The following is a 24,720-nucleotide window of genomic DNA, read 5'->3' on the forward strand; positions in this document are numbered from 1 at the left end:
GCTAGGTAAAGCTCCGCCTTATCTCAGTTCACTGGTCACGATGGCAACACCCACCCGTAGCACGCGCTCCAGCAGGTGTATCTCACCGATCATCCCTAAAGCCAACACCTAATTTGGCCGCCTTTCGTTCCAGTTCCCTGCTGCCTGTGACTGGAACGAATTGCAAAAATCGCTGAAGTTGGAGACTTTTATCTCCCTCACCAACTTCAAACATCTGCTATCTGAGCAGCTAACCGATCGCTGCAGCTGTACATAGTCTATCGGTAAATAGCCCACCCAATTTACCTACCTCATCCCCATACTGTTTTTATTTATTTACTTTTCTGCTCTTTTGCACACCAATATCTCTACCTGCACATGACCATCTTGATCATTTATCACTCCAGTGTTAATCTGCTAAATTGTAATTATTTGCCTGCCTCCTCATGCCTTTTGCACACAATGTATATACTCTCTTTTTTCTACTCCATGTGTAACTCTGTGTTGTCTGTTCACACTACTATGCTTTATCTTGGCCAGGTCGCAGTTGCAAATGAGAACTTGTTCTCAACTAGCCTACCTGGTTAAATAAAGGTGGGGAAAAAATTAAAAATTGTCCGTAGAGCTCAGAGGCAGGATTGTGTCGAGGCACAGATCTGGGGAAGGGTACCAAAACATTTCTGCAGCATTGAAGATCCCCAAGAACACAGTGGCCTCCGTCATTCTTAAATGGAGGAAGTTTTCAACCACCAACTCTTCCTAGAGCTGGTCGCCCAGCCAAATTGAGCAATCTGGGGAAAAGGGCCTTGGTCAGGGAGGTGACCAAGAACCCGATGGTCACTCTGATTGAGCTCCAAAGTTTATTTAACTAGGCAAGTCAGTTAAGAACAAATTCTTACTTACAATGACGGTCTACTCTAGCCAAATCCGGACAACGCTGGAGTTCCTCTGTAGACATTGGAGAACCTTCCAGGACAACAATCATACCCAAGAACTCAAGGTTGTCATCGCTACCAAAGGTGCTTCAACAAAGTAGTAAAGGGTCTGAATACTTATGTAAATGTAATGTGTTTCTGCACAAATGTAAAAAAATATATACTGTTTTTGCTTTAGAATAAGGCTGTAATGTAACAAATTTTGGAAAAAGTCAAGGAATCTGAATACTTTGAATGCACTGTATAATTTATACCAGTGCTTGAATATCTATTAAGAAATGATCTTCAAGATATTGATATGAATTCATGTGAAATATAAAGGAATCATTTAAGATGACATTTTTACCGTTGACCATATGAATGTTGTGCATTAACGCTTTTGTAAAAAACATTACTTATTTTCAATGTCTTTATTTCTCTTTGTACAATCTGTGAACTCACAGAAACACGCACACTGACCTAGGGCCAGCCTTCCTTACTGATGTCCTAACTAACGACACACAAGTTAAACTGGTCCAGGATCAGATTTGGTGTTCAGGACGGAGTGAGCTGACAAATGATCTCCTCACATCCATTACTATAGATATGACTAATCAAACACAGATACAGTACACTCACAGGGACAGACATAGCTAGCTTCACACAGATGCTCTCTTTAGGCCTGCCATACAAAGATAGACACACACACCGATACAAAGGTTCAGACACAGCTACTCGCACAAAGACAATAAGGAAAGTCATCACGTACACACACACACACACACGAAACACAGCAATCACAGTCGAGACAAACAATGTCCAAGAAATACACACAGGAGAGTAATTCAGACACAGATGCACATTCACACGCATACTGTATATTGGAATTTGAAGTGTTTCTGTACATATTGATACATATTCAGTATGCTGACCGGTCACTGGTGTCGTTTCCTCTCCGGACCATCTTTGACAGGATCCATGACCTACACACAGCTCTTTAAGGCTGACAAGGTAACCTAGACCAGGGTTCCCCCAAACTTGGTCACAAAGATTATTTGAACCCGCTGTGTGGTGCTAGAAAAAAACGGAAAAAAAAACTTGCACCCAGGGTGGGCCCCGGGACAGAGTTTGGCTGGAGTGGACTCTAGCTTCTTCTAACTAGCACACACAGACATCCTACAACCTCTGGATTCTGTGTGAACTTACAGACAGTGGCCATATTTGCATGCATGGCTATATGATGCATAATAGTAAAACACAAGGAAACATTTAGTCTCACTGACATACTGTAGAGAACTCAGCCCTTCAGTTGGGCAGCTCCTCTCTTGGCTCACCATGACAGCGGATTCTGCCTCAAGTCACTGGTCCTAATCTGGCAGTGTGTGAATCCAATCAGGCAAACACAAATGGCACCTAAACTTTGTGTATGGGGTCTTTTTTTGACCTGTCACCAACCAATGTCACGTGAGGCAAGGTGTCCATGACAACAGTGTAACCACAAAAACAGTGCAACCATCATTATTTGATGCCTTCCGCATGGAAGGAAGCTGTCCATAATGGTTGGGAACATTCAAGTGAGAGTATGTCCTTTTCAGCAGGAATTATGAAAGAAAAATAAATAAAATCAAATCATTTTGAGTAACTTGAGCACAGGTTTTTGGTGTGGATTTCACTCTAGATTTATGTACAAAGGTGATTGGTTAAATTCAAAAGTTAAGAGATCTGATTTTGAGAACTAACAGATCTAAAAGCCTCCAATCAAAGCGTACCGTAGTAAAAATGACATAGTGTTTGCATAAAGGCCAAAGGTCACCTATTGGAACATATTAGTGGTAGAAACATTGCCTTTCTATCGAAGGCAACCATTTCAGAGAATCTATCTTCGGAGAATTATCGAACTTTTAAAATGACACATGAAAGGAATATAAACTCACAGTTTGACTAAACATAAAATGAAGACACTGACAGAGTGGATTAAGCCTGTCTGAAACAGTAGTGAGCTCGCCATCTCTCCACTTTCATGTAGACATTCAACTTTGTGGTTTCAGTGATAAGACTGGTATGGCACTATGCTAGCACTCTCCGGCCACGCATGTATATGTAAACACACACATACTGTACATAGACTCCTGTGTAGACACACTCACATACCAAGTGAACTAACTTGAAGGCAGTGTGTTTTTTACAGACTCAGACCCAGGTTTTACACCCCCCTCTCTCTGTCCATGGGGGATGTGGTTTATGGTAACGGCCAATCACAGTCCTCACTCCACCCCTTCAGCTCTGCCCCGCTGGCTTCTGAGAGCTGCTCTGAGGCACCTGATAGGCTAGATCCTCAGTGGGCGTGGCCTGTCCTGTACTCTTGGGCGTGTCGTACATTGACCTACCCGATTGCCCACTGTCTGTCCGCGTGAGTAGGGAGGCAGGGCCACGGCCCATGAAGCTGGAGACTGTGGGTGGCTGGCTCAGCAAGGAGCTCCCTGATAGGTGGCTTGCAATGTCAATCACGATGGGTGTGGCATACTCAGCACCGGAGGCGGGCAGGGGTTCAGCATAGGCGTGGTAGATGTCTGTTGCCATAGGAGCACCGTAGAGGTCAGGGTCAGTGTAGCAGTGGTCAGAACCTTCCTCTGGCTTGAAGGTTGATCTCTGACCTAGTGATGTCACCACACCGCTCACCAGGGGCTGGGCATATTCTAATGGAGGAGATGAAGAGGGTGTGTTACACATATAAACACTCAGTTCGGTGTGTGTGTGTGTGTGTGTATACCTGCGGGTTTGGCCTGTAGTCTGGGGGCGATCCCTCTTCCTCTGAGCCGGCCCACTTCACTGCTGCAGTAGCGGACTGACTGCTCCCCCTCCGCCATCTTGGACGGCAGGAACTGCTTCATACTCTTCCACCAGTCTGGACAGACACACACACACATTAAACACACACACACACACATACATACACACTGAGAGTGTTGCGTTTACCTGTACGGTCCCAATGAGGTAAATCATAAGCCCCCTCTGAACTCTTCTTCCTGAGGAGAGAGAAAAAGAGAACAGAGGAGGAAATCAAAGAGTGTGATACTCTGTCCTGATGCTAGGACAGCAGAGTCCCTGCCCATTTTCTGAAAACATCAAAACACCACCCCCCACCCCCCAAATAAATTGCGCTTTCCTACACGCACTGACTTTGCTGAAAAGTTCTTTACTCTGGAAAAATGTACTTCCTACAGCTGTGATATGTAGTTGTCTCACCAAGCTATCTGAAGATGAATGCACTAACTGTACGTCGCTCTAGATAAGAGTGTCTGCTAAATGACTCAAATGTAAATGTGATTTGTTCGGAGCTACTGAGTGCAAGGGTATTCAGTTGTTACTAGTTAATCATCACCTGTTTCTCCAGTGCCAGGCACAGACCATGGTCAAGACGAGGGCGGTCAGAACCATGACCAACACTGGCACCAACACTGCTGCCAATGCCACATCTATGACCACAACACAACCAGTGTGAACCAATCACGATCATCAACACAACTAGATACTGTAACTATTTTCCCTCTATCTGTTCCCTTCCTCCCTCACCGTTACTGGTGCGTGGGGGCATGGTGGTGTTTCTGATTTCAGGGGTGTGGGTGGTCAAGCCGTACAGTGAGGGTGTGTCTGTGGCCACTGGGGGAGGACGAGGGGGGTGGTTTATCCGTGGCCTAGCTGTCCAATGGGAGAATTGGCAGAACAGTTATAATCACTCTATGCCAAAAGAAAACCTTTGACTGCCCACAAGAAAATCTCATTTACTAATGGTAAAAAAAAAAAAAACGAAACACCTGACTTGCATCTGATTGGCTGGTTTGGTTACCTTGATGGAACTGGCATCCGAGCAGCTCAAACTTAAGGGCAATTCGCTGGTGCCACTGGGTGGGGCTCATCCTCACATATCGCGCCTCGATTGGTGGGATGAAATTATTGCGCACTTCCTGGAGATAGTTGGTGTTTCCTTGAAAACTCTGTTAGGAAATAGAAACCGTCTTCAGTACACACGGACATTGAAGCCACAGTATGTTTCCAAATAATATCATGTTATCTTGCCTTTGCCTACTGTATTGTTAATATTATATATGGTTTGTAACAAAATGTTTGACTGCTACCTTCTTGGGGCAGGTTTCTCTCGTAAAATAGATTTTTTACCTTAGTGAGATCATCTCCTGTATAAATATAGGATAAAAAGCAGATCCTGACTAACACAGCAACTCAATCAATCTCCATCCATCTTTAATGAGATGCTGTCCTGCGTGACCACAGGACTTAACAACCACAGTCAGCTCTCATGTTTCCTGCTATAAACAACCGCAATCAATCACTGTTGCCATAGAAACACCCCCCCCACTCTTGTCTAAAGTGGCTTCCTCTCTCCTTAAAGGGAAAATTCACTCAAAACTATCTTTTGGTATTTCTTTCATTAGTCCACTGTTGATACAGTCCCAAAATGTTTTGGCATGTCAGCAGTCAAATTTTCAAGATATTGGACTTTCAAGAAGCGAAGTATCACCTGCCACATCATCATGATGATGCAAAATGCCAAAAATATCATTTTGAGTGGAGTTTCCCTTGAATGTTATTGATGAGAGCAGTGTTTAGTTCACCTTGTCCTGGGTAGCATCTGCCTCCCGATAGGTGCTCCAGTACTGTCCATCGTTGCTATAGAGGACCCGATAGGCTGACACGTAGAACTGATACTCCAGGAGGGTGGAACCTGTAGTGGTGATGCCTGTAATCCTCTTCTCCTTCTTCAAGTCCACCTGTAGCCACTGCTGCTGGTCGCTGTGAGCCGACGCCCAGGGAAGCCCCACCCTTTTAAGGCGGGCCCCAGATGGGGCCCACTCGCTGGGCTGGCCAATTACGTCACTCCATTCCCACACAGAGGAAGCAGAAAGCTGGGAGTCCCTAACAACGCCCGACTCTAGACCCAGTGTCCCATAGCAACCTGAGAGAGCGAGCGAGAGAAACTGAGTGTATTTTAAGTGGGAGGACACATGGCTGTCTTGGTGATTGTGGTGGCAAGTATAGTTGAAAAGGTTACAGAAGCATGTGTGGCATCATGGTCTGTTGTATTGTAGCTTAACTCACCACTGGTCTTGAAAGTGAAGAGGCTGTTGGACAAGGGACCACTGGAGAAAGATAGACATAATGATGGAGAGAGATGGAAAGGGAAGAGAATGCAGATGTATTCTCCCAGACAGACAGGAGTACTTACACAGTGGAGGAGACGTTGTTAGCCAGTGAGCCATCGTAGTGAGGGATGCCCTTACTGCTGACCACACTGATCTGACCGCCCACAGAGTTAGACACTACACCTGCATGGATGGCTGCTAGACACACTGGAGATGACTAGAGGAGGGAGAATGAGATATTCATTATGATCTATCCAAGTGTTTAGAAATGTGAATTGTTATGTATGAACATCATCAAATGCCTTCTATGTCAATTGAATCCTCACTGCTGTAAGAAAAGGGTTCAAACACTGGAGGGAGAAAGAGGGATGATGAGAGGGGGAGATAAGAGCGTGACATCGAGAGAGGAGAGCGACAGATGGAGAGAGAGAGAGGGAGCGGTGGTTAGAATTGTTCCACTGTTAACTGAGAGGCCATATATCCCAGTGAGTGACAGTAATGGCTTGTATAAGATTTTACAGTGAGATAGATCACAAAGAACAGCTCTCAGTTCCCAGACCTCAGCTCCACGGATAACAGGATGAGTCGGCACGATGATGTCACTTCCCGGCAGGGGGAACCCTGAGTAGCATGAATATTTATTTTTTTACTCTGATCCAAGGCCTGTTTTAATAGCTATCCATCTATGAAGTGAAGGTGGTAAATTACATTTTAATGGCATCAAAGGCTCTGCATCTGTCCTCATGCTCCTAGACCTTAGTGCTGCTTCTGACACCACATTCTTTTGGAGAGATTGGAAACCCTAATTGGTCGACACTAGAGGTCGACCGATTATGATTTTTCAACCGATTACCGATTATTGGAAGACCAAAAAAGCCAATACCGATTAAAAATAGGTCAATTTTTAGAAATATATTTGTAATAATGACAATACTGAATGAACAATGAACACTTTTATTGTTAATATAATACATAAATAGAATCTATTTAGTCTCAAATAAATAATGAAACATGTTCAATTTGGTTTAAATAATGCAAACACACAGTTGTTGGAGAAGAAAGTAAAAGAGCAATATGTGCCATGTAAAAAAGCTAACGTTTAAGTTCCTTGCTAAGAACATATGAAAGCTGGTGGTTCAATATTCCCAGGTCTTTAATATTCCCAGTTAAGAAGTTATATGTTGTAGTTATTAAAGGAATTATTACACGACGACTATTTCTCTCTATACCATTTGTATTTCATATACCTTTGACTATTGGATATTCTTATAGGCACTTTAGTATTGCCAGCCTAATCTCAGGAGTTGATAGGGTTGAAGTCATAAACAGCGATGTGCATTCAAGCATTGCTAATTGCTGCTGGCAAACGGAGTAAAGTGCTGTTTGAATGAATGCTTATGAGCCTGCTGCTGCCTACCACCGCTCAGCCAGACTGCTCTATCAAATATCAAGTCATAGACTTAATTATAATAAATACAGAAATACGAACCTTTGGTCATCAACATGGTCAAATACAGAAACTATCATTTCGAAAACAAAATGTTTATCAGTGAAATACGTAAGCATTACGTATTTTATCAAAAGTCTAAATATTTATGTTACATTGCACATCCTTCAATATGTCATAATTATGTAAAATTCTGGCAAATTAGTTCACAGTTCGCAACAAGCCCGGCGGCCCAACCTGTTGCATATACCCGGACTCTGCTTGCACTGAACGCAAGAGAAGTGACAATTTCCCTAGTTAATATTGCCTGCTAACATTAATTTATTTTAACTAAATATGCAGGTTTAAAAATGTATACTTCTATGTACTGATTTTAAGAAAGGCATTGATGTTTATGGTTAGGTAAATATGTACAACGATTGTGCTTTTTTCGCAAATGCGCTTTTGTTAAATCATTACCCGTTTGGCGAAGTTGAAGTAGACTGTGATTCGTTGATAAATTAACAGGCACCGCATTGATTATATGCAACGCAGGACATGCTAGTTAACCTAGTAATATCATCAACCATGTGTAGTTAACTAGTGATTATGTTAAGATTGATTGTTTTTTATAAGATAAGTTTAATGCTAGCTAGCAACTTACCTTGGCTCCTTGCAAGCCTCAAGGTCCTTTTGACGCTGCACTCTTGTAACAGGTGGTCAGCCTGCCATGCAGTTTCCTCGTAGATTGCAATGTAATCGTCCATAATCGGCATCCAAAAAGGCCGATTACCAATGGTTATGAAAACTTCCAAATCAGCCCTAACTAAATCGACCACGCCGATTAAAATCGGTCAACCTGTAGTCTACACGGACAAGTTCTTGCCGAGTTTAGATCTTATCGGTCACAAAGATATTAGTTTGTCTCTGTGAATGGTTTATCCTCTGACAAATGTTCCTCAAGGTTCTGTTTTAGGACCACTATTGTTTTCACTATATATATTCTACCTATTGGTGATGTCATTCGGAAACACAATGTCAACTTTCACTGCTATGCGGACGATACACAGCTGTACATTTCGATGAAACATGGTGAAGCTCCAAAATTGCCTACCCTGGAAGCCTGTGTTTCAGACATAAGGAAGAGGATGGTGGCAATTTTTTAAACTTTTAAACTGAGAAAAAACAGAGACGCTAATTCTATGTCCCAAGAAACAAAGAGATCTGCTGTTGGATCTGAACATCTTGATGGTTGTATAGGCGTCTCAAATAAAACTGTGTAGGACCTCTGCGTTACTCTGTACCCTGACATATCAAGACTATTTCAAGGACAGCTTTTTTCCATCTTCATAATGCAAAAATCAGAAACTTTTTGGCGAAAAATTAAGCAGCTTTCAATGTTTTACTGCTAACCTACAAAGCATTACATGGGCTTGCTCCTACCTATGTCTCCGATTTGGTCATGCCGTACATACCTACACAAGAAACATGCCTCCTTATTGTCCCTAGAATTTTTAAGCAAACAGCTGGAGGCCGGGATTTCTCCTATAGAGCTAATGTGTGAGAGACGCAGACTCGGTCTAGACCTTTAAGTCTTTACTGAAGACTCATCTCTTCAGTAGGTCCTATGATTGAGTGTAGTCTGGCCAAGGGGTGCGAAGCTGAAAGTTAAGGCACTGGGGAGAAGAAGCGCCCTTGCTGTATCTGCCTGGCCGGCTCCCCTCTCTCCACTGGGATTCCCTGCCTCTGATCCTATTATGGTGGCTGAGTCACTGGCTTACTAGTGCTCTTCCATGCCGTCGCTAGGAGGGATGCGTCACTGACGTGATCTTCCTGTCCGGTTTTGCGCCCCCTTGGGTTTGTGTGGTGGAGGAGATATTTGTGGGCTATACTCAGCTTTGCCTCAGGGTAGTAAGTTGGTGGTCTGTTGATATCCTTCTAGTGGTGTGAAAGCTGTGCTTTGGCAAACTCTCTCTACCGTACCTGCCGTCTTGTCCTCTGAATGCTCAGCTATGATTTACTTCTGAGTTACTGACCTGTTGCACTCTCCACAACCACTCTGGTCATCTATGAACATTTGAACATCTTGAAGAACAATCTGGCCTTACTTACTTTACGCTTATAATCTCCACCCGGCACATTCAGAAGAGGGCTGGCCACCCCTCAGAGTCTGGTTCCTCTCTAGGTTTCTTCCTTTCATGGGAGTTTTTCCTAGCCTCTGTGCTTCTACACCTGCACTACTTGCTGTTTGGGGTTTGAGACTGGGTTTCTGTACAGCACTTTGTGACATCAGTTGATGTAAGAAGGGCTTCATAAAAATGTTTTATTTGACTTTGATATACATCCTTCGTTAACTCCTTCCCTCCTCCGTGAGTTAATACCATATAAAGATCACTGAAAAAGATGGATTGTTTCAACATTTCTCTCTTCTTCAAGCATTCCCTTAGCTTTCAAGTAACTAACGCAGTCATTTGCTGATGTCATAAAATGTATCTATTCATTCATGTATTGGCAAAATACGTACACACACTACTGAACACACATTTAGTGAGACCACAGTTCCCAGCAGTGGGCAGCTGCGTGAGTGAAGTGGGATGGTTTTCCTGGTAAGGTCCCACATGGGGTTTCACAGCTGACAGGACAGTGGGTAACACCAAAGGCACCGTGTTGTGACACACACGCACACACACACACACACTATGCAATCATAGACACGTTCTACACATTCACACACGCATAGACTTTAACCACATAGTCGAGGTACCCACAGGCACTGAACACTTGCCCTCACAGCTCTACAACATCCCAGTAACACACCACATCCGAAGCAGCACCCCACCAAACCACTAACACAAACACACTGCACTGCTCCAAACCACCACACCCAGCAACTCAGCGCACTGACCGCTTTCACACACACACTCACATAATGCAGGCACACATACACAAACCTTCTCACTCGTTACAACACCTCACACACCAATCCAAAGGTATGGGAGAAGGTACGAGAGAACTGTTAGAGCAAGAGAGAGAAACAAATTCCTACTGAAAAGTTGACAGTGTGAGAGAGTAAAGTAGAGGTTCAGAGATGGGTGGGGTGCACTGACCCCCATGTGACTTTTGGTGTGGTCCAATGAGCAGCAGATGGCAACGCGCCATAGAAACCAAAGTCAGACTGACTCGGGTTGTAACCCCGTACAGCTCTGTTTGGCTGAACATGGAGAACCAGGAATCCTGTTCTGCTATGCAATCTGCAACACTGCTTACACAAGCTCAGAAACACACACACATACCACACCACCAGGTACAAACGTACGCCTGCACGCATGTACACACCACATAGGCACGCTCACATGCACACGCACACACCAGTCTGCTCAGCACTCTCCACCAGATGGACTGGATTAGAAGCTGTTCCTTCGGCCAAACAATTAGCTCACCACCCCCAAACCCCCGTCTCCTCCCCTATGACTCAGAGACACCCCTGACACACATACATACACACACACACTCTCTTGCCCTCCACTGTGCCTCGGAGCGCCAAGTCTAGGACCAAAAGGCTCCTTAACAGCTTCTGCCCCCAAGCCATAAGACTGCTGAACAATTAATAATTAATCAAATGGCCACCGGACTATTTACATTGACCCCCTCCATTTGTTTTTACCGCTCGCTGTTTATTATCTATGCATGGTCACTTTATCCCTACCTACATGTACAAATTACCTCGACTAACCTGTACCCCAGTACATTGTATATAGCCTCGTTATTGTGTTACTTTTTTACTTTTGTTTATTTGGTCAATATTTTCTTAACTATTTTTTGAACTGCATTGTTGGTTAGGGCTTGTAAGTAAGCATTTCACGGTAAGGTCTGCACCTATATTCTGCGCATGTGACAAATAAAGTTGGATTTGATTTGAGCCACCCCTGGGCCCCAAACTTCGATAACACCCACAACCCCTAATCTAGCCCTCCCACCCCCCATCTTCGATAACACCCACAACCCCAAATCTAGCCCTCCCGCCCTCCCATGGCCCCCCGACCCGCCCAGGCATGAGGTCATCATCCGCAGACTCACTCAGCCCACATGACCTCAGACACAGCCAGGGTATTGTGAGGTCATCAGCCTGGGATGTGCATATGCTGAGAGAGGCTCTGTTTACAAAGAACTTTGTGAGGGGGGGGTTAGGACAGACAAGGTCCAGCAGGGGAAAGAGTGAATGAGATAGGAAAAAGAGAGATTAGAAGAGAGAGTAAAAGAGATATAGAATGAGAGAGAGAGAGAGAGAGGGGAACATAGCCATGAAGTGAGTCATGACTGTGTGTGTGGCCAGTTAGTTCCTGTGGGGTAGTGGCAGTGGTGGTGGGTACTACTGAGTGGTGAGCAGGACAAAGACAGACTGAGTTGGTGGAGGGGGGTATAGGGCAGTGTGAATCACCTGGGAACTTTGTGCCCTCCACAATGACTAACACTGACACACAAATACCACCCAAATGCACACGTTTACACACACACACAAAGATCCACACACGTGCACAGTTCCCACCCAGTCTGTCTCTATTTTATTGACTTGCTCATCACTCATTACCCAGCACCACTCCAAAAACACACACCATTCCCTGAGTACTCCGCATATACTCACGTCTCTGTAGCCGTGTGGAACGGTCCCAGCAATCTCCCCAACAGAGGTCATACATCCTGCAGGACAGTATCTTGTAAACTCTGCCTCAGTGAAGTGGATTCCTTTGTCGAGACAGGTGATCAGATCTACAAACAGGGATGCAAACTGGTGAAGGTCCAAAACATGCACATAAATCTGTAAGAAAGTGGGCCTATTTTCAGAGAACGTGATACCAGGCCAAGTATCGTGACACCACACGGTTTGCCCCAAAAAGTTAGGCACCAAACTGAATTTAAGGAAGGCCAGAAAATTACATAGATTTTTTTAATTCATATTTAGCTCAGAATTACATTGATTAGGTATACGCATCCTACCATTGAAGAATATTTTTCAACAGGCTATCTTAGTGGTTCCCAACCTTTTTTAAATATATTTTTTATTTTATTTTACCCCCTTTTCGTGGTATCCAATTGTTAGTAGTTACTATCTTGTCTCATTGCTACAACTCCCATACGGGCTCGGGAGAGACGAAGGTCAAAAGCCATGCGTCCTCCGATACACAACCCAACCAAGCCGCACTGCTCCTTAACACAGCGCGCATCCAACCCGGAAGCCAGCCGCACCAATGTGTCAGAGGAAACACCGTGCACCCAGCGACCTGGTTAGCACACACTGCGCGATGAGACAAGGAAATCCCTACCAGCCAAACCCTCCCTAACCCAGAAGACGCTAGGCCAATTGTGCGTCGCCCCACGGACCTCCCGCTTGCGGCCGGCTGCGACAGAGTCTCTGGTGGCACAGCTAGCACTGCCCTAGACCACTGCGCCACCCGGGAGGCCCCGGTTCCCAACCTTTTTTGAAGGGTCGCACACCTTGATGGGATAACAAATTCTGTGGCACACCAAAAATGTCCCTCTTAATATATTCAGTGGTAATGACTTCCATCTCATCCATACTGTAAATCATCCATTTTATGTGACAAAGACATATATAGATTAAGGGCGTTTTCGTACATCCCCATATGATCTGGATCCTGGAGTGTTTGGCACCCTGATCCTCCCTATAAAGCATTTGTGAAATGCAAACAAACCCTGGCTGAAACTAATCCTGGACCTGAGTTGGTAGCTTTCCAAGATCCTGGACAAGAGTAAAACAAATTGTATTGGTCATCAGATGTTAAGTCATCAAATGCTTGCGCTTCTTGTTCCAACAATGCAGTAATATCTAACAAGTAATCTGACAATTCCACAACAATAGATGGTATAAAATACATATATATATATATATAAACACAATCCAAGATGGCGTAGCAGTCAGCCGTCTTTGTCTCGTCTCGTCCCATGAATTTATCTTTTTGTATCTTATTCTTCGCATTCTTTTTCCTAAACCTCAACTTCAAAACACTCTCCTGCCTCACCCAATGTGGTGTGGATCTGTTTTTTTCTAAAGTATTTCTATTTATCTCCGAACTGGAATACCTCAACTGAAGCTAAAAAGTATTTAGTCAGCCACCAATTGTGCAAGTTCTCCCACTTAAAAAGATGGGAGGCCTGTAATGTTCATCATAGGTACACTTCAACTATGACAGACAAAATGAGAAGAAAAATAATCCAGAAAATCACATTGTAGGATTTTTAATTAATTTATTTGCCAGTTATGGTGGAAAATAAGTATTTGGTCACCTACAAACAAGCAAGATTTCTGGCTCTCACAGACCTGTAACTTCTTCTTTAAGAGGCTCCTCTGTCCTCCACTCATTACCTGTATTAATGGCACCTGTTTGAACTTGTTATCAGTATTAAAGACACCTGTCCACAACCTCAAACAGTCACACTCCAAACTCCACTGTGGCCAAGACCAAAGAGCTGTCAAGGGACACCAGAAACAAAATTGTAGACCTGCACCAGGCTGGGAAGACTGAATCTGCAATAGGTAAGCAGCTTGGTTTGAAGAAATCAACTGTGGGAGCAATTATTAGGAAATGGAAGACATACAAGACCACTGATAATCTCCCTCGATCTGGGGCTCCACGCAAGATCTCACCCCGTGGGGTCAAAATGATCATAAGAACGATGAGCAAAAATCCCAGAACCACACGGTGGGACCTAGTGAATGACCTGCAGAGAGCTGGGACCAAAGTAACAAAGCCTACCATCAGTAACACACTACGCCGCCAGGGACTCAAATCCTTCAGTGCAAGACGTGTCCCCCTGCTTAAGCCAGTACATGTCCAGCCCGTCTGAAGTTTGCTAGAGAGCATCTGGATTATCCAGAAGAAGATTGGGAGAATGTCATCTGGTCAGATGAAACCAAAATATAACTTTTTGGTAAAAACTCAACTCGTCGTGTTTGGAGGACAAAGAATGCTGAGTTGCATCCAAAGAACACCATACCTACTGTGAAGCATGGGGGTGGAAACATCATGCTTTGGGGCTGTTTTTCTACAAAGGGACCAGGACGACTGATCCGTGTAAAGGAAAGAATGAATGGGGCCATATATCGTGAGATTTTGAGTGAAAACCTCCTTCCATCAGCAAGGGCATTGAAGATGAAACGTCTGTGTTGCCCAGCAACAGCCCCAAAACATCACTGCTCTAGAGGAGATCTGCATGGAGGAATGGGCCAAAATACCAGCAACAGTGTGTGAAAGTTTTGTGAAGACTTACAGAAAACGTTTGACCTCTGTCATTGGCAACAAAGGCTATATAACAAAGTATTGAGATAAACTTTTGTGATTGACCAAATACTTATTTTCCACAATAATTTGCAAATAAATTAATTAAAAATCCTACAATGTGATTTTCTGGATTTTTTTTCTCATTTTGTCTGTAGTAGTTGAAGTGTACCTATGATGAAAATTACAGGCCTCTCATCTTTTTAAGTGGGAAAACTTGCAAAATTGGTGGCAGACTAAATACTTTTTTGCCCCACTGCATCTAGCTATCAGTCAGTAGTCAGCTAACCACTGCTAGCGGTCATCAGCTAACCTTTTGCTCGGAAAGCTCTCGCCAGTTCGTACAACACATTTCAAACCAGAGCATACCGGACCTATTTCTCTCTCTCCATATCCCTGGATTCCTACCGCAAACTCTGAACCTTTTCATCTTGATCATCACAGGTAGCTAACCGCAACCCGGGTTGACTACTCTTGGCTAACGTTTCCGTCACGGAGCTAGCACCAACTAGCCTGGAGCTAACCCATGCTAGACCCATCTCCCGGCTAGGGTCCTGGGCTACTCCTGAAGCCCACTCCTCGGCTACAACATCCAGACGCCTTCTACTGCCGGTACGGGGCATGGAACCCCGCCGATATTTCACGACTGGAATACCGACATAATCTGCCCGAGGATACCAACTGGCCCCTCAGGAGCGACGTCCCCTGAAGGCCCATTCTGCTAACAGCGGCTATCTAGAGCATATTGGACTGTTAGCTGATCCATCGGCCAGTTTCTTGGACCACTATACCCATTTTGCCAATTGGACTTGGACCCCTCTGATACTTGGAATCCTACTAAATTACACAACGTCACCGCACAAGGAGGCAAAAACAGACTTTCCCCCGTTGCAACGTCCATCTAAGGCCCTTATGGTAGCTTGCTAGCTCCGGCCTGCTAACTGCCTGAATCGCCGTGTCCCCAGTCAGCCCAACCACCCACTGGACCCACATGATCATTTGGCTATGCATTCCTCTCCCTAATATCAATATGCCTTGTCCATTACTGTCTTGGTTAGTAATTACTGTCTTATTTCACTGTAGAGCCTCTAGCCCTGCTCAATATGCCTTAACCAACCATGTTGTTCCACCTCCCACATATGCGATGACATCACCTGGTTTAAACGTCTCTAGAGATTATATCTCTCTCATCATTACTCAATGCCTAGATTTACCTCCAATGTACTCACATCCTACCTTACTTTTGTCTGTACACTATGCCTTGAATCTATGCTATCGTGCCCATAAACCTGCTCCCTTTACTCTCTGTTCCGAACGTGCTAGACGGCCAGTTCTTATAGCCTTTAGCCGTACCCTTATCCTACTTCTCCTCTGGTGATGTAGAGGTTAATCCAGGCCTAGCTCCACTCCTACTCCCCAGGTGCTCTCATTTGTTGACTTCTGTAACTGTAAAAGCCTTGGTTTCATGCATGTTAACATTAGAACCTACTCCCTAAGTTTACTTTATTCACTGCTTTAGCACATTCTGCCAGCCCAAATGTCTTAGCAGTGTCTGAATCCTGGCTTTAGGAAAACCACCAAAAACCCTGACATTTCCATCACCAACTATAACATTTTCCGCCAAGATAGAACTGCCAAAGGGGGCGGTGTTGCAATCTACTACAGAGATAGCCTGCAGAGTTATGTCTTACTATCCCGGTCGGTCCCAAAACAATTTGAGCTTCTACTTCTAAAAATTCACCTTTCCAGAAACAAGTCTCTCACCATTGCCACTTGCTACTGAAGAATTTCAATAAGCATTTTACTATGGCTGGCCATGCTTTCCACCTGGCTACCCCTACCAACAGCCCTCCGCTCCCCATAGCAACTTGCCCAAACCTCCCCCACTTCTCCTTCACCCAAATAGCTGATGTTCTGAAAGAGCTGTAAAATCTGGACCCCTATAAATCAGCCGGGTTAGACCATCTGGACCCTCTCTTTCTAAAATTATCTGCAGAAATTGTTGCAACCCCTATTACTAGCCTGTTCAACCTCTCTTTCATATTGTATGAGATTCCCAGATTGGAAAGCTGCCGTGGTCATCCCCCTCTTCAAAGGGGGAGACACTCTAGACCCAAACTGCTACAGACCTATATTTATTCTACCCTGCCTTTTCTAAGGTCTTTGAAAGCCAAGTTAAACAGATTACCGACCATTTTGAATATCACCATACCTTCTCCGCTATGCAATCTGGTTTCAGAGCTGGTCATGGGTGCACCTCAGGCATGCTCAAGGTCCTAAATGATATTATAACCGCCATCGATAAGAGACAACACTATTTAGCTGTATTCATCGACCTGGCCAAGGCTTTCGACTCTGTCAATCACAACATTCTTATTGTCAGACTCAACAGCCTTGGTTTCTCAAATGATTGCCTCGCTTGGTTCACCAATTACTTCTCCGATAGAGTTCAGTATGTCAAATCGGAGGGCCTGTTGTCCGGACCTCTGGCAGTCTCTATGGGGGTGCCACAGGGTTCAATTCTCGGGACGACTCTCTTCTCTGTATACACTAATGATGTCACTCTCGCTGCTGGTGATTCCCTGATCCACCTCACCGCAGACGACACCATTCTGTATACCTCTGGCCCTTTGTTGGACTCTGTGTTAACTAACCTCGAGATGAACTTCAATGCCATACAACTGTCCTTCCGTGGCCTCCAACTGCTCTTAAATGCAAGTAAAACTAAATGCATGCTCTTCAACCGATCACTGCCCGCACCTCCAGCATCACTACTCTGGACGGTTCTGACTTAGAATATGTGGACAACTACCTAGGTGTCTGGTTAGACTGTAAACTCTCCTTCCAGACTCACATTAAACATCTCCAATCCAAAATTAAATCTAGAATCAGCTTCCTATTTCGCAACAAAGCATCCTTCACTCATGCAGCCAAACATACCCACGTAAAACTGACCATCCTACCGATCCTCGATTTCGGTGATGTCATTTACAAAATAGCCTCCAACACTCTACTCAACAATGCAGTCTATCACAGTGCCATCCGTTTTGTCACCAAAGCCCCATATACTACCCACTACTGCGACCTGTATGCTCTCGTTGGCTGGCCCTCGCTACATATTCATCGCCAAACCCACTGGCTCCAGGTCATCTATAAGTCTTTGCTAGGTAAAGCCCCGCCTTATCTCAGCTCACTGGTCACCATAGCAGCACCCACCCGTAGCACGCGCTCCAGCAGGTATATCTTACTTGTCACCCCAGAGGCCAATTCTTCCAATTCGCCTCTCCTTCCAGTTCTCTGCTGCCAATGACTGGAACGAACTGCAAAAATCTTACCTCCATCACTAGCTTTAAGCACCAGCTGTCAGAGCAGCTCACAGATCACTGCACCTGTACATAGCTCATCTGTAATAGCCCGTCCAATCTACCTCATCACCATACGGTATTTATTTATTTGTCTTGCTCAGTATCTCAACTTGCACATTCATCCTATGCACATCCTATCATTCCAGTGTTGAATTGCTATTTTGTAATTATTTTGCCACTATGGCCTATGTATTGCCTTACCTCTGTTATCCTACCTCATTTGCACATGCTGTGTATAGATTTTCCTACTGTATTATTGATTGTATGTTTGTTTATTCCATGTGTAACTGTGTTGCTGTATGTGTCGAACTGCTTTGCTTTATCTTGGCCAGGTCGCAGTTGCAAATGAGAACTTGTTTTTAACTAGCCTACCTGGTTAAATATAGGTTAAATTAAAAAATGTAAGTGTCATTATTTAAAGTGACTAGTGATCCAATTATTAAAGTGGCCAATGATTTGAGACTGTATGTAGACAGCAGCCTCTCTGTGTTAGTGATGGCAGTCTGATGGCCTTGAGATAGAAGCTGTTTTCAGTCTCTCAGTCCCAGCTTTGTTGCACCTGTACTGACCTCGACTTCTGGATGGAGCGGGGTGAACAGGTAGTGGCTTGGTTGGTTGTTGTCCTTGATTATCTTTTTGGCCTTACTGTGCCATCGGGTGCTGTAGGTGTCCTGGAGGGCAGGTAGTTTGTCCCCGGTGATGCGTTGTGTAGACCACACCACCCTCTGGAGAGCCTTGTGCTTGAAGGTGGTGCAGTTGCCGTACCAGGCAGTGAAACAGCCCGACAGGATGCTCTCAATTGTGCATCTGTAAGAGTTTGTGAGGGTTTTAGGTGACAAGCCAAATTTCATCAGCCTCCTGAGGTTGAAGAGGCGCTGTTGCGCCTTCTTCACCACACTGTCTGTGTGGGTGGACTATTTCAGTTTGTGCGTCCGTGATGTGTACATCGAGGAACTTAACTTTCCACCATCTCCACTAGGGGGCTGCTCCCTCTTTGTTTTGTTGACGTTGAGTGAGAGGTTGTTTTCCTGACACCACACTCAGAGTGCCCTCACCTCCTTCCTAAAGGCCGTCTCGTCGTTGTAGGTAATCAAACGCACTACTGCTGTGTTGTCTGCAAATGTGATGATTGAGTTAGAGGCGTGCATGGCCACGCAGTCATTGGTGAACAGGGAGTACAGAAGGGTCTGAGCACGCACCCTTGTGGGGCCCCAGTGTTGAGGATCAGCGAAGATGTTGTTTCCTACCTTCACCACCAGGACCCAATTGCACAGGTTGGGGTTGAGAACCAGGGCAAGCTTAATGATGAACTTGGAGGGTACTATGGTGTTGAATGCTGAGCTGTAGTCAATGAACTGCATTCTTACATATGTATTTGTCTTGTCCAGATGGGACAAGCAGCATAGGCAAGAGTACCAGGTATTGTGACACTACAGCGCAAGTCGTGTGGAACTTTTTCCCCCGTTGTAAACAAGCTAGCTCACTCACGTAATGTAGAATATGTGTCTTGCTTATTGTACCCTGAAACTGCTATTTTCAGGTCTTGTGAAAGCAAAATGTATTCTGTAGAATTGTCACAAAATGCTATTTTGAAAAATAGCATCCCTGTACAAAGGCAAACACAGACCGATCACATTAACTCAGCTCTCTCTGTCTGGATTCCACCCTGTCTAGGTACACATGGACACAAGCAGAACAGACACGAACAGACGGACAACACACACACACACACACACACACACACAGTGTGCTGTAACGGGAGACATGGTCATTTAAAAAAAAGAAAAAACACTGAAGGGATGCCCACAAGGTTAGAAATCCAGTCACTGAGGATGATAACGCTCTCCAACATATGAATGTGTAATAACATATCCATCTGTCTTTCACCCCATCTCTTCCTCTCTCCTCAGTAATTTGATTTCCTTCTTTCAGAGGATGTGGATAAAAGCTTTGTTCTCTCTTTGTATCTCCCTCATCATCTCTCTCTCCACCCCCCATGCATCCCCCTTTAGTTTCCTCCATCTTCCTTTCCCATCTATCTCTCCTTCTCCTCCATCTCTTCCCTCCCCACAGTACTCCAGGAGACTGCCGATGTAAACAGACTCCTGACACAACAGAAGTGTGACCATACACTGGATCTGCAGTGGACAGCGCTAATGGCTCTCAGCGCGCGCGCGCACACACACACACACACAGTCTGTGCCACGCTTAGAAACAATGCAGATTTTAAAGGCACTTAGAGACGGGCTGCAGTAATCGACAATTTAACCGTGAGAAAACCCACCTACCTCGCCAGAACAGCGACCCCAGTTGTTGTCGGCAAGTAGTCTAGTGGTTAGAGCATTGGATCAGTAACCAGAAGGTTGCTGGATCGAATCCCAAAGCTGACAAGGTAAAAATCTGTCGTTCTGTCCGAGCAAGGCAGTTAACCCACTGTGCCCCGGGCGCTGAAGACGTGGATGTTGATTAAGGCAGCCCCCCGCACATCTCTGATTCAGAGGGGTTGGGTTAAATGCAGAAGACACATTTCAGTTGAATACATTCAGTTGGACAACTTTCCCTTGTCAACTCCAATGTTGTCATTAAAACATGGTTTGATTGGTTGACAAGGTAAACTACGCTCATTTGTCAACCATGCGCGGCAGCCGCTCAAGACTTCAGCTAATTTAATCTTTTGGCGCTGAGCCATCAGCACCGTCCACGGGACCGAGCAGCTTACAAAACTGCAGACATTTTGTCGCTCACCGCCCTACTCCCATTGAAGTCTATGCGACCTTCGCCGCTTCCTGCGGCCCGTCTGTAAACGCCTTAAAGGCAATGTTACCCCGTTCGTAGGAGATCGCATTCAAGGTAAACAATGCAGATGTCGCCTCAATTGGAAATTACCTTTAAATGTGAAGCGCACTATATACAGTTGTTTCAGATTGAACCTCCCTGTCCTTCCATCTGCCCTCACATCCCATCTCACCTTTTCTTATACCCTCTCTCTATTTCTCTCTCACACACATTCACATAAAGACACACAAAACACATCCACACATGCAAGCTCACATGTACACATGCATGATGAACACACACACAGAGCTGCAGTATGTCTAGATATAGAACTCCAGTATTAAAACACACACACACACATATGGTTATGTGGAGATACTAATACTCCCCAGGCATTCTCCATGTCTGTCATGTTATAGCAGATCACATCTCCCTGTAACGGAATTCACTCCATACATCTCACACACACTGACAGAGAGAGCAGCATGAGATACCACTTACAGACAACACAGTCAGTCTCATACATCTAACATAGTTATTTATCCAGTAAGGAAAAGGAGCTAAATGGAGAGAGAGTAGACGAGGAGGAATGGGACAAAAAATTGGGAGCAGAGAAGCATTTATAATAGGACTCACATGAGACCCTGCGACTCCCAATCATGCAAACACACACGGCTACCTAGGCAACTCCCTCGGCCATGGGGGCACAATGTTACTGTAAAACAATCTATTGTAATCTCAACTAAGAGTTAACACCGCAGTCTATAATGGGTGACATTGTCATATCTGAGGATTGGGACGCCAGCAGCAGCTTGAACGATCACCTCACAGCTAGGATGCAGTTCAGACCCCAACCCCTGACCCTTGACCCATTGTACCTGTGTGTTCTATGGTGGAGTAGGACAGGGAGAAGCCCCGCCCACTGCGGTGAGTTCCACTCATGAACTGGATGGTGACCCGGTTCCCACCGGACTGGATGAGCTCAGGAACCTTCAGACCCAGACCACAGAACTTCACTGGGGGTCAGGAGGAGAGGGGTAAGTTACTTAGTCTTATACTCTGCTGTAGTGGTTATTATCTACATTCAGATAGTGGTACAGACAGTTATATTGATTGATGATGTACATTTCAGCCATTCCCCATCCCCTCCACCTTCCCATCTCCATCCCTCTCTCACCTATCTGGGTCCTCTGGGGTCCTACACCATCGTAGATTCTGAGGTAGTTGACCTGACAGTTGTTGTCCTCTATGTCCAGGTCAGCGAAGCGGAAGTGTAGCCTCCGGCCCTGCGACACACTGATCTCCCACTCACACACCGTGTGGTTGGGGTAAGTCCCGGGGTAACCCAGAGAGGACAAGGTCCCACTGCTAGGGCCTAACACACTGGGGCCACAGCCATCACCTGTACACACACACACCGAGTGACTTAGGGGAGACATACATGTACTGTTCCTACCCACACATAATGGGTGGATGTATACCCACATAAGGGTTGTGTTACACAACTACACATTATGGATAAATCTAGAGTTAGAAATATCAGTGGGATAGACATGTTCAGACTTTGACACACCAGTAGTTTGGACAGGAGAGGGTGAGTGTAAGGATTTTACCATCACTGTTTTAGTTTAGAGGATTCCAAAGGAGTTCTAGTGAACAAATCCATTGCAGCCGATTTAAGTCAATCCTGACTGTGGTTTTTGGCTTGACCCTGGCCTATACTGTACTAGGCCCAGTCAGAGGCCTCATTCGACCAAGTAGTCCGTCCTTTAATCCATTTAAAGTCAAGCTAGGTGGAGTCCACCCCATATTCGTACACTTTACAGATGTGCGAAAACTGAGAACTATAGTGGAATAGCCTAGGGCTAGTTTTCGGAAAAGAGATATCAGTGGACAGTTGTGCGTCATGGGCTGAGTGGATCCGCGGCTGGGCTGGTGTCATGTAACGTAACTGACATATTATTCAGATGCACTTGACAACAACTGGACTCCCTTCGATACATGTGTTTTTACGTAGCAGCTTAGGATAATACTTTCGCTAACCCTAAACCCTTTTTCCTAACCTCGAACTAAATTATCCTACCTGCTATGTTACTTATCATAACCTTCTGCGTAAATTCTCATAACCTGCTACCCCCCCCCCCCCCCCCCAAAAAAAAAAAAATCTTATTGTATCGAAGTGGCGTGTTTTCTGTGGATCTAAACACAGCGACCTCCCCACCCCTCCTTGACCTATAGGCAGCTTTTTGATTAGTTTACACCAACCAAATGCCGTACTCGCCACCAATGTTTCCAAAAAACGTTTTAAAAAATGTCCCAAATGTCCTAGTGAAAATTTGAGAAGAGATATAAGTTTCTGAACCAAGGTTGTGGGGTTAGATAGACTGTTGTTATTTAACTCGTTACTAGCCTACCCGTACCGCCTAGAGACGCTGAGGCTGTTTACCTCTCTTCCACTTCAACCCCTCCCCCTCCGTTAGAATTTGACCAAATGGTGTATTCTCTTTTATCAACTGGAATCCTGCCCACAAATGACTATTGTTTATTTTGCACTGTCTGTCCTTTATATCTAGGCTAAACACTTAACCAATTCTAATGACTACCAAACTACTACAGAGAAGAGAGCAACTTTTGCAATCTGTGATTCTGGCTACATATTTGGGATAGGGGAGAGAAGGAAGCAGTCGAGCCATGTAAGGTAGGCTATCTAGCGATCGGCTCTTTTCAACCTTGCTGAGGCGCAGCAGCATTATCTCTGCGGCTGGCTATCCGGAATGCAACAAAGCAGACCCACTTCATACTAACACTGCGTCAAAGCGAATGTGGTACTGTCTATATGTATCTAGTGTACACTTGTATTACACATGGTTACATTAAGTGGCACCGACCGACACCAACCTTTCTGCGCTCGACTGCTTCTGGCGGTGAGGAGGATGATGAGAGTCGACAGGAAGAAAAGTCCGGCCTCTGTCGGTCCCCTGCCCACCATTACCGCTCTGCCCATAGCAGCCTGCAGTCCGAATGCATACTGCTCGCTTTCACACTGGTGAACTCAGAGTTTAGTCTTTATAGGCAGTTTAAAACGCTGCTCCGCAAAACCTCCGTCCTCAGTCAAACCCGCTACTTCTTCTTTCTGCGCTCGGAAACGTCCGACGCTCTCTCTCTGGAAACAGCGCGGGTCGCGGTCAGATTCGTTTTCACAACTGAATCTGAAGGAACATTACCCAAACTGCTGTAGAGCGACTTCCTCCACTTCAGCTCCTCCCACACTGCAATATGATTCAATAGGAATCCGAAATCCACCAAGTGTGATGACGGAAGAAATTAAGAAATATTAAGCATCAAGCAACGACTGTTCCCCGTTGAACGTGATATGGATGAACCAGATAATCAGCATTCACTGGAGGACAAAGTGTTATAGGTCTACAACCTATTGCCCATACAGCCATATACTGTACCTGCCCAATGCCATGGCCAATGACCCAACCACAGTGTCAGTGTCAGTACTTAGTTGTTGTGTACAGATAGAAGGGTTACTTTTTCTCTCCAATAACACTGAGTGGCCTAGTTATTGACTGTCTGTTGTAATTAGTAGATTGTATGCCAGTAAACATCTATAATTAATGAACACATTTTGGCCAGTGTCCAGATGTTCCTGAGTCCCAGTGGTGCATTAGTTTCTTTCTACATTTATGTCCCACACACATCATGCGGTTATTATGTCTCAGGCACACTTGGCAGAGAGGGAAGAACAAGATAGCTTGCTTTGGATTTTGATGCAACTAACTGAGTATCCATTAGTAACCC

The 24,720-nt window shown here is 45.0% G+C and overlaps 1 protein-coding gene across 1 annotated transcript; it reads right to left on the bottom strand.

Annotated features, from left to right (window-relative positions):
• Positions 1-1,309: 1,309 nt before the first annotated feature.
• Positions 1,310-24,140, bottom strand: dcbld2 (discoidin, CUB and LCCL domain containing 2). Its single transcript, XM_029652522.2, has 13 exons — positions 23,812-24,140; positions 22,091-22,315; positions 21,792-21,929; positions 12,121-12,245; positions 6,136-6,269; positions 6,009-6,049; positions 5,525-5,865; positions 4,741-4,888; positions 4,467-4,592; positions 4,276-4,369; positions 3,870-3,919; positions 3,664-3,798; positions 1,310-3,589 (listed from the first exon to the last, which is right to left on the bottom strand). Exons 1-13 carry the CDS (start codon positions 23,915-23,917, stop codon positions 3,171-3,173), a joined length of 2,082 nt encoding a protein of 693 aa, XP_029508382.2. The 5' UTR covers positions 23,918-24,140; the 3' UTR covers positions 1,310-3,170.
• Positions 24,141-24,720: the final 580 nt, after the last annotated feature.

This window comes from Oncorhynchus nerka, linkage group LG1 (assembly GCF_034236695.1).
Source record: "Oncorhynchus nerka isolate Pitt River linkage group LG1, Oner_Uvic_2.0, whole genome shotgun sequence".
NCBI classification, from domain to species: domain Eukaryota; kingdom Metazoa; phylum Chordata; class Actinopteri; order Salmoniformes; family Salmonidae; genus Oncorhynchus; species Oncorhynchus nerka.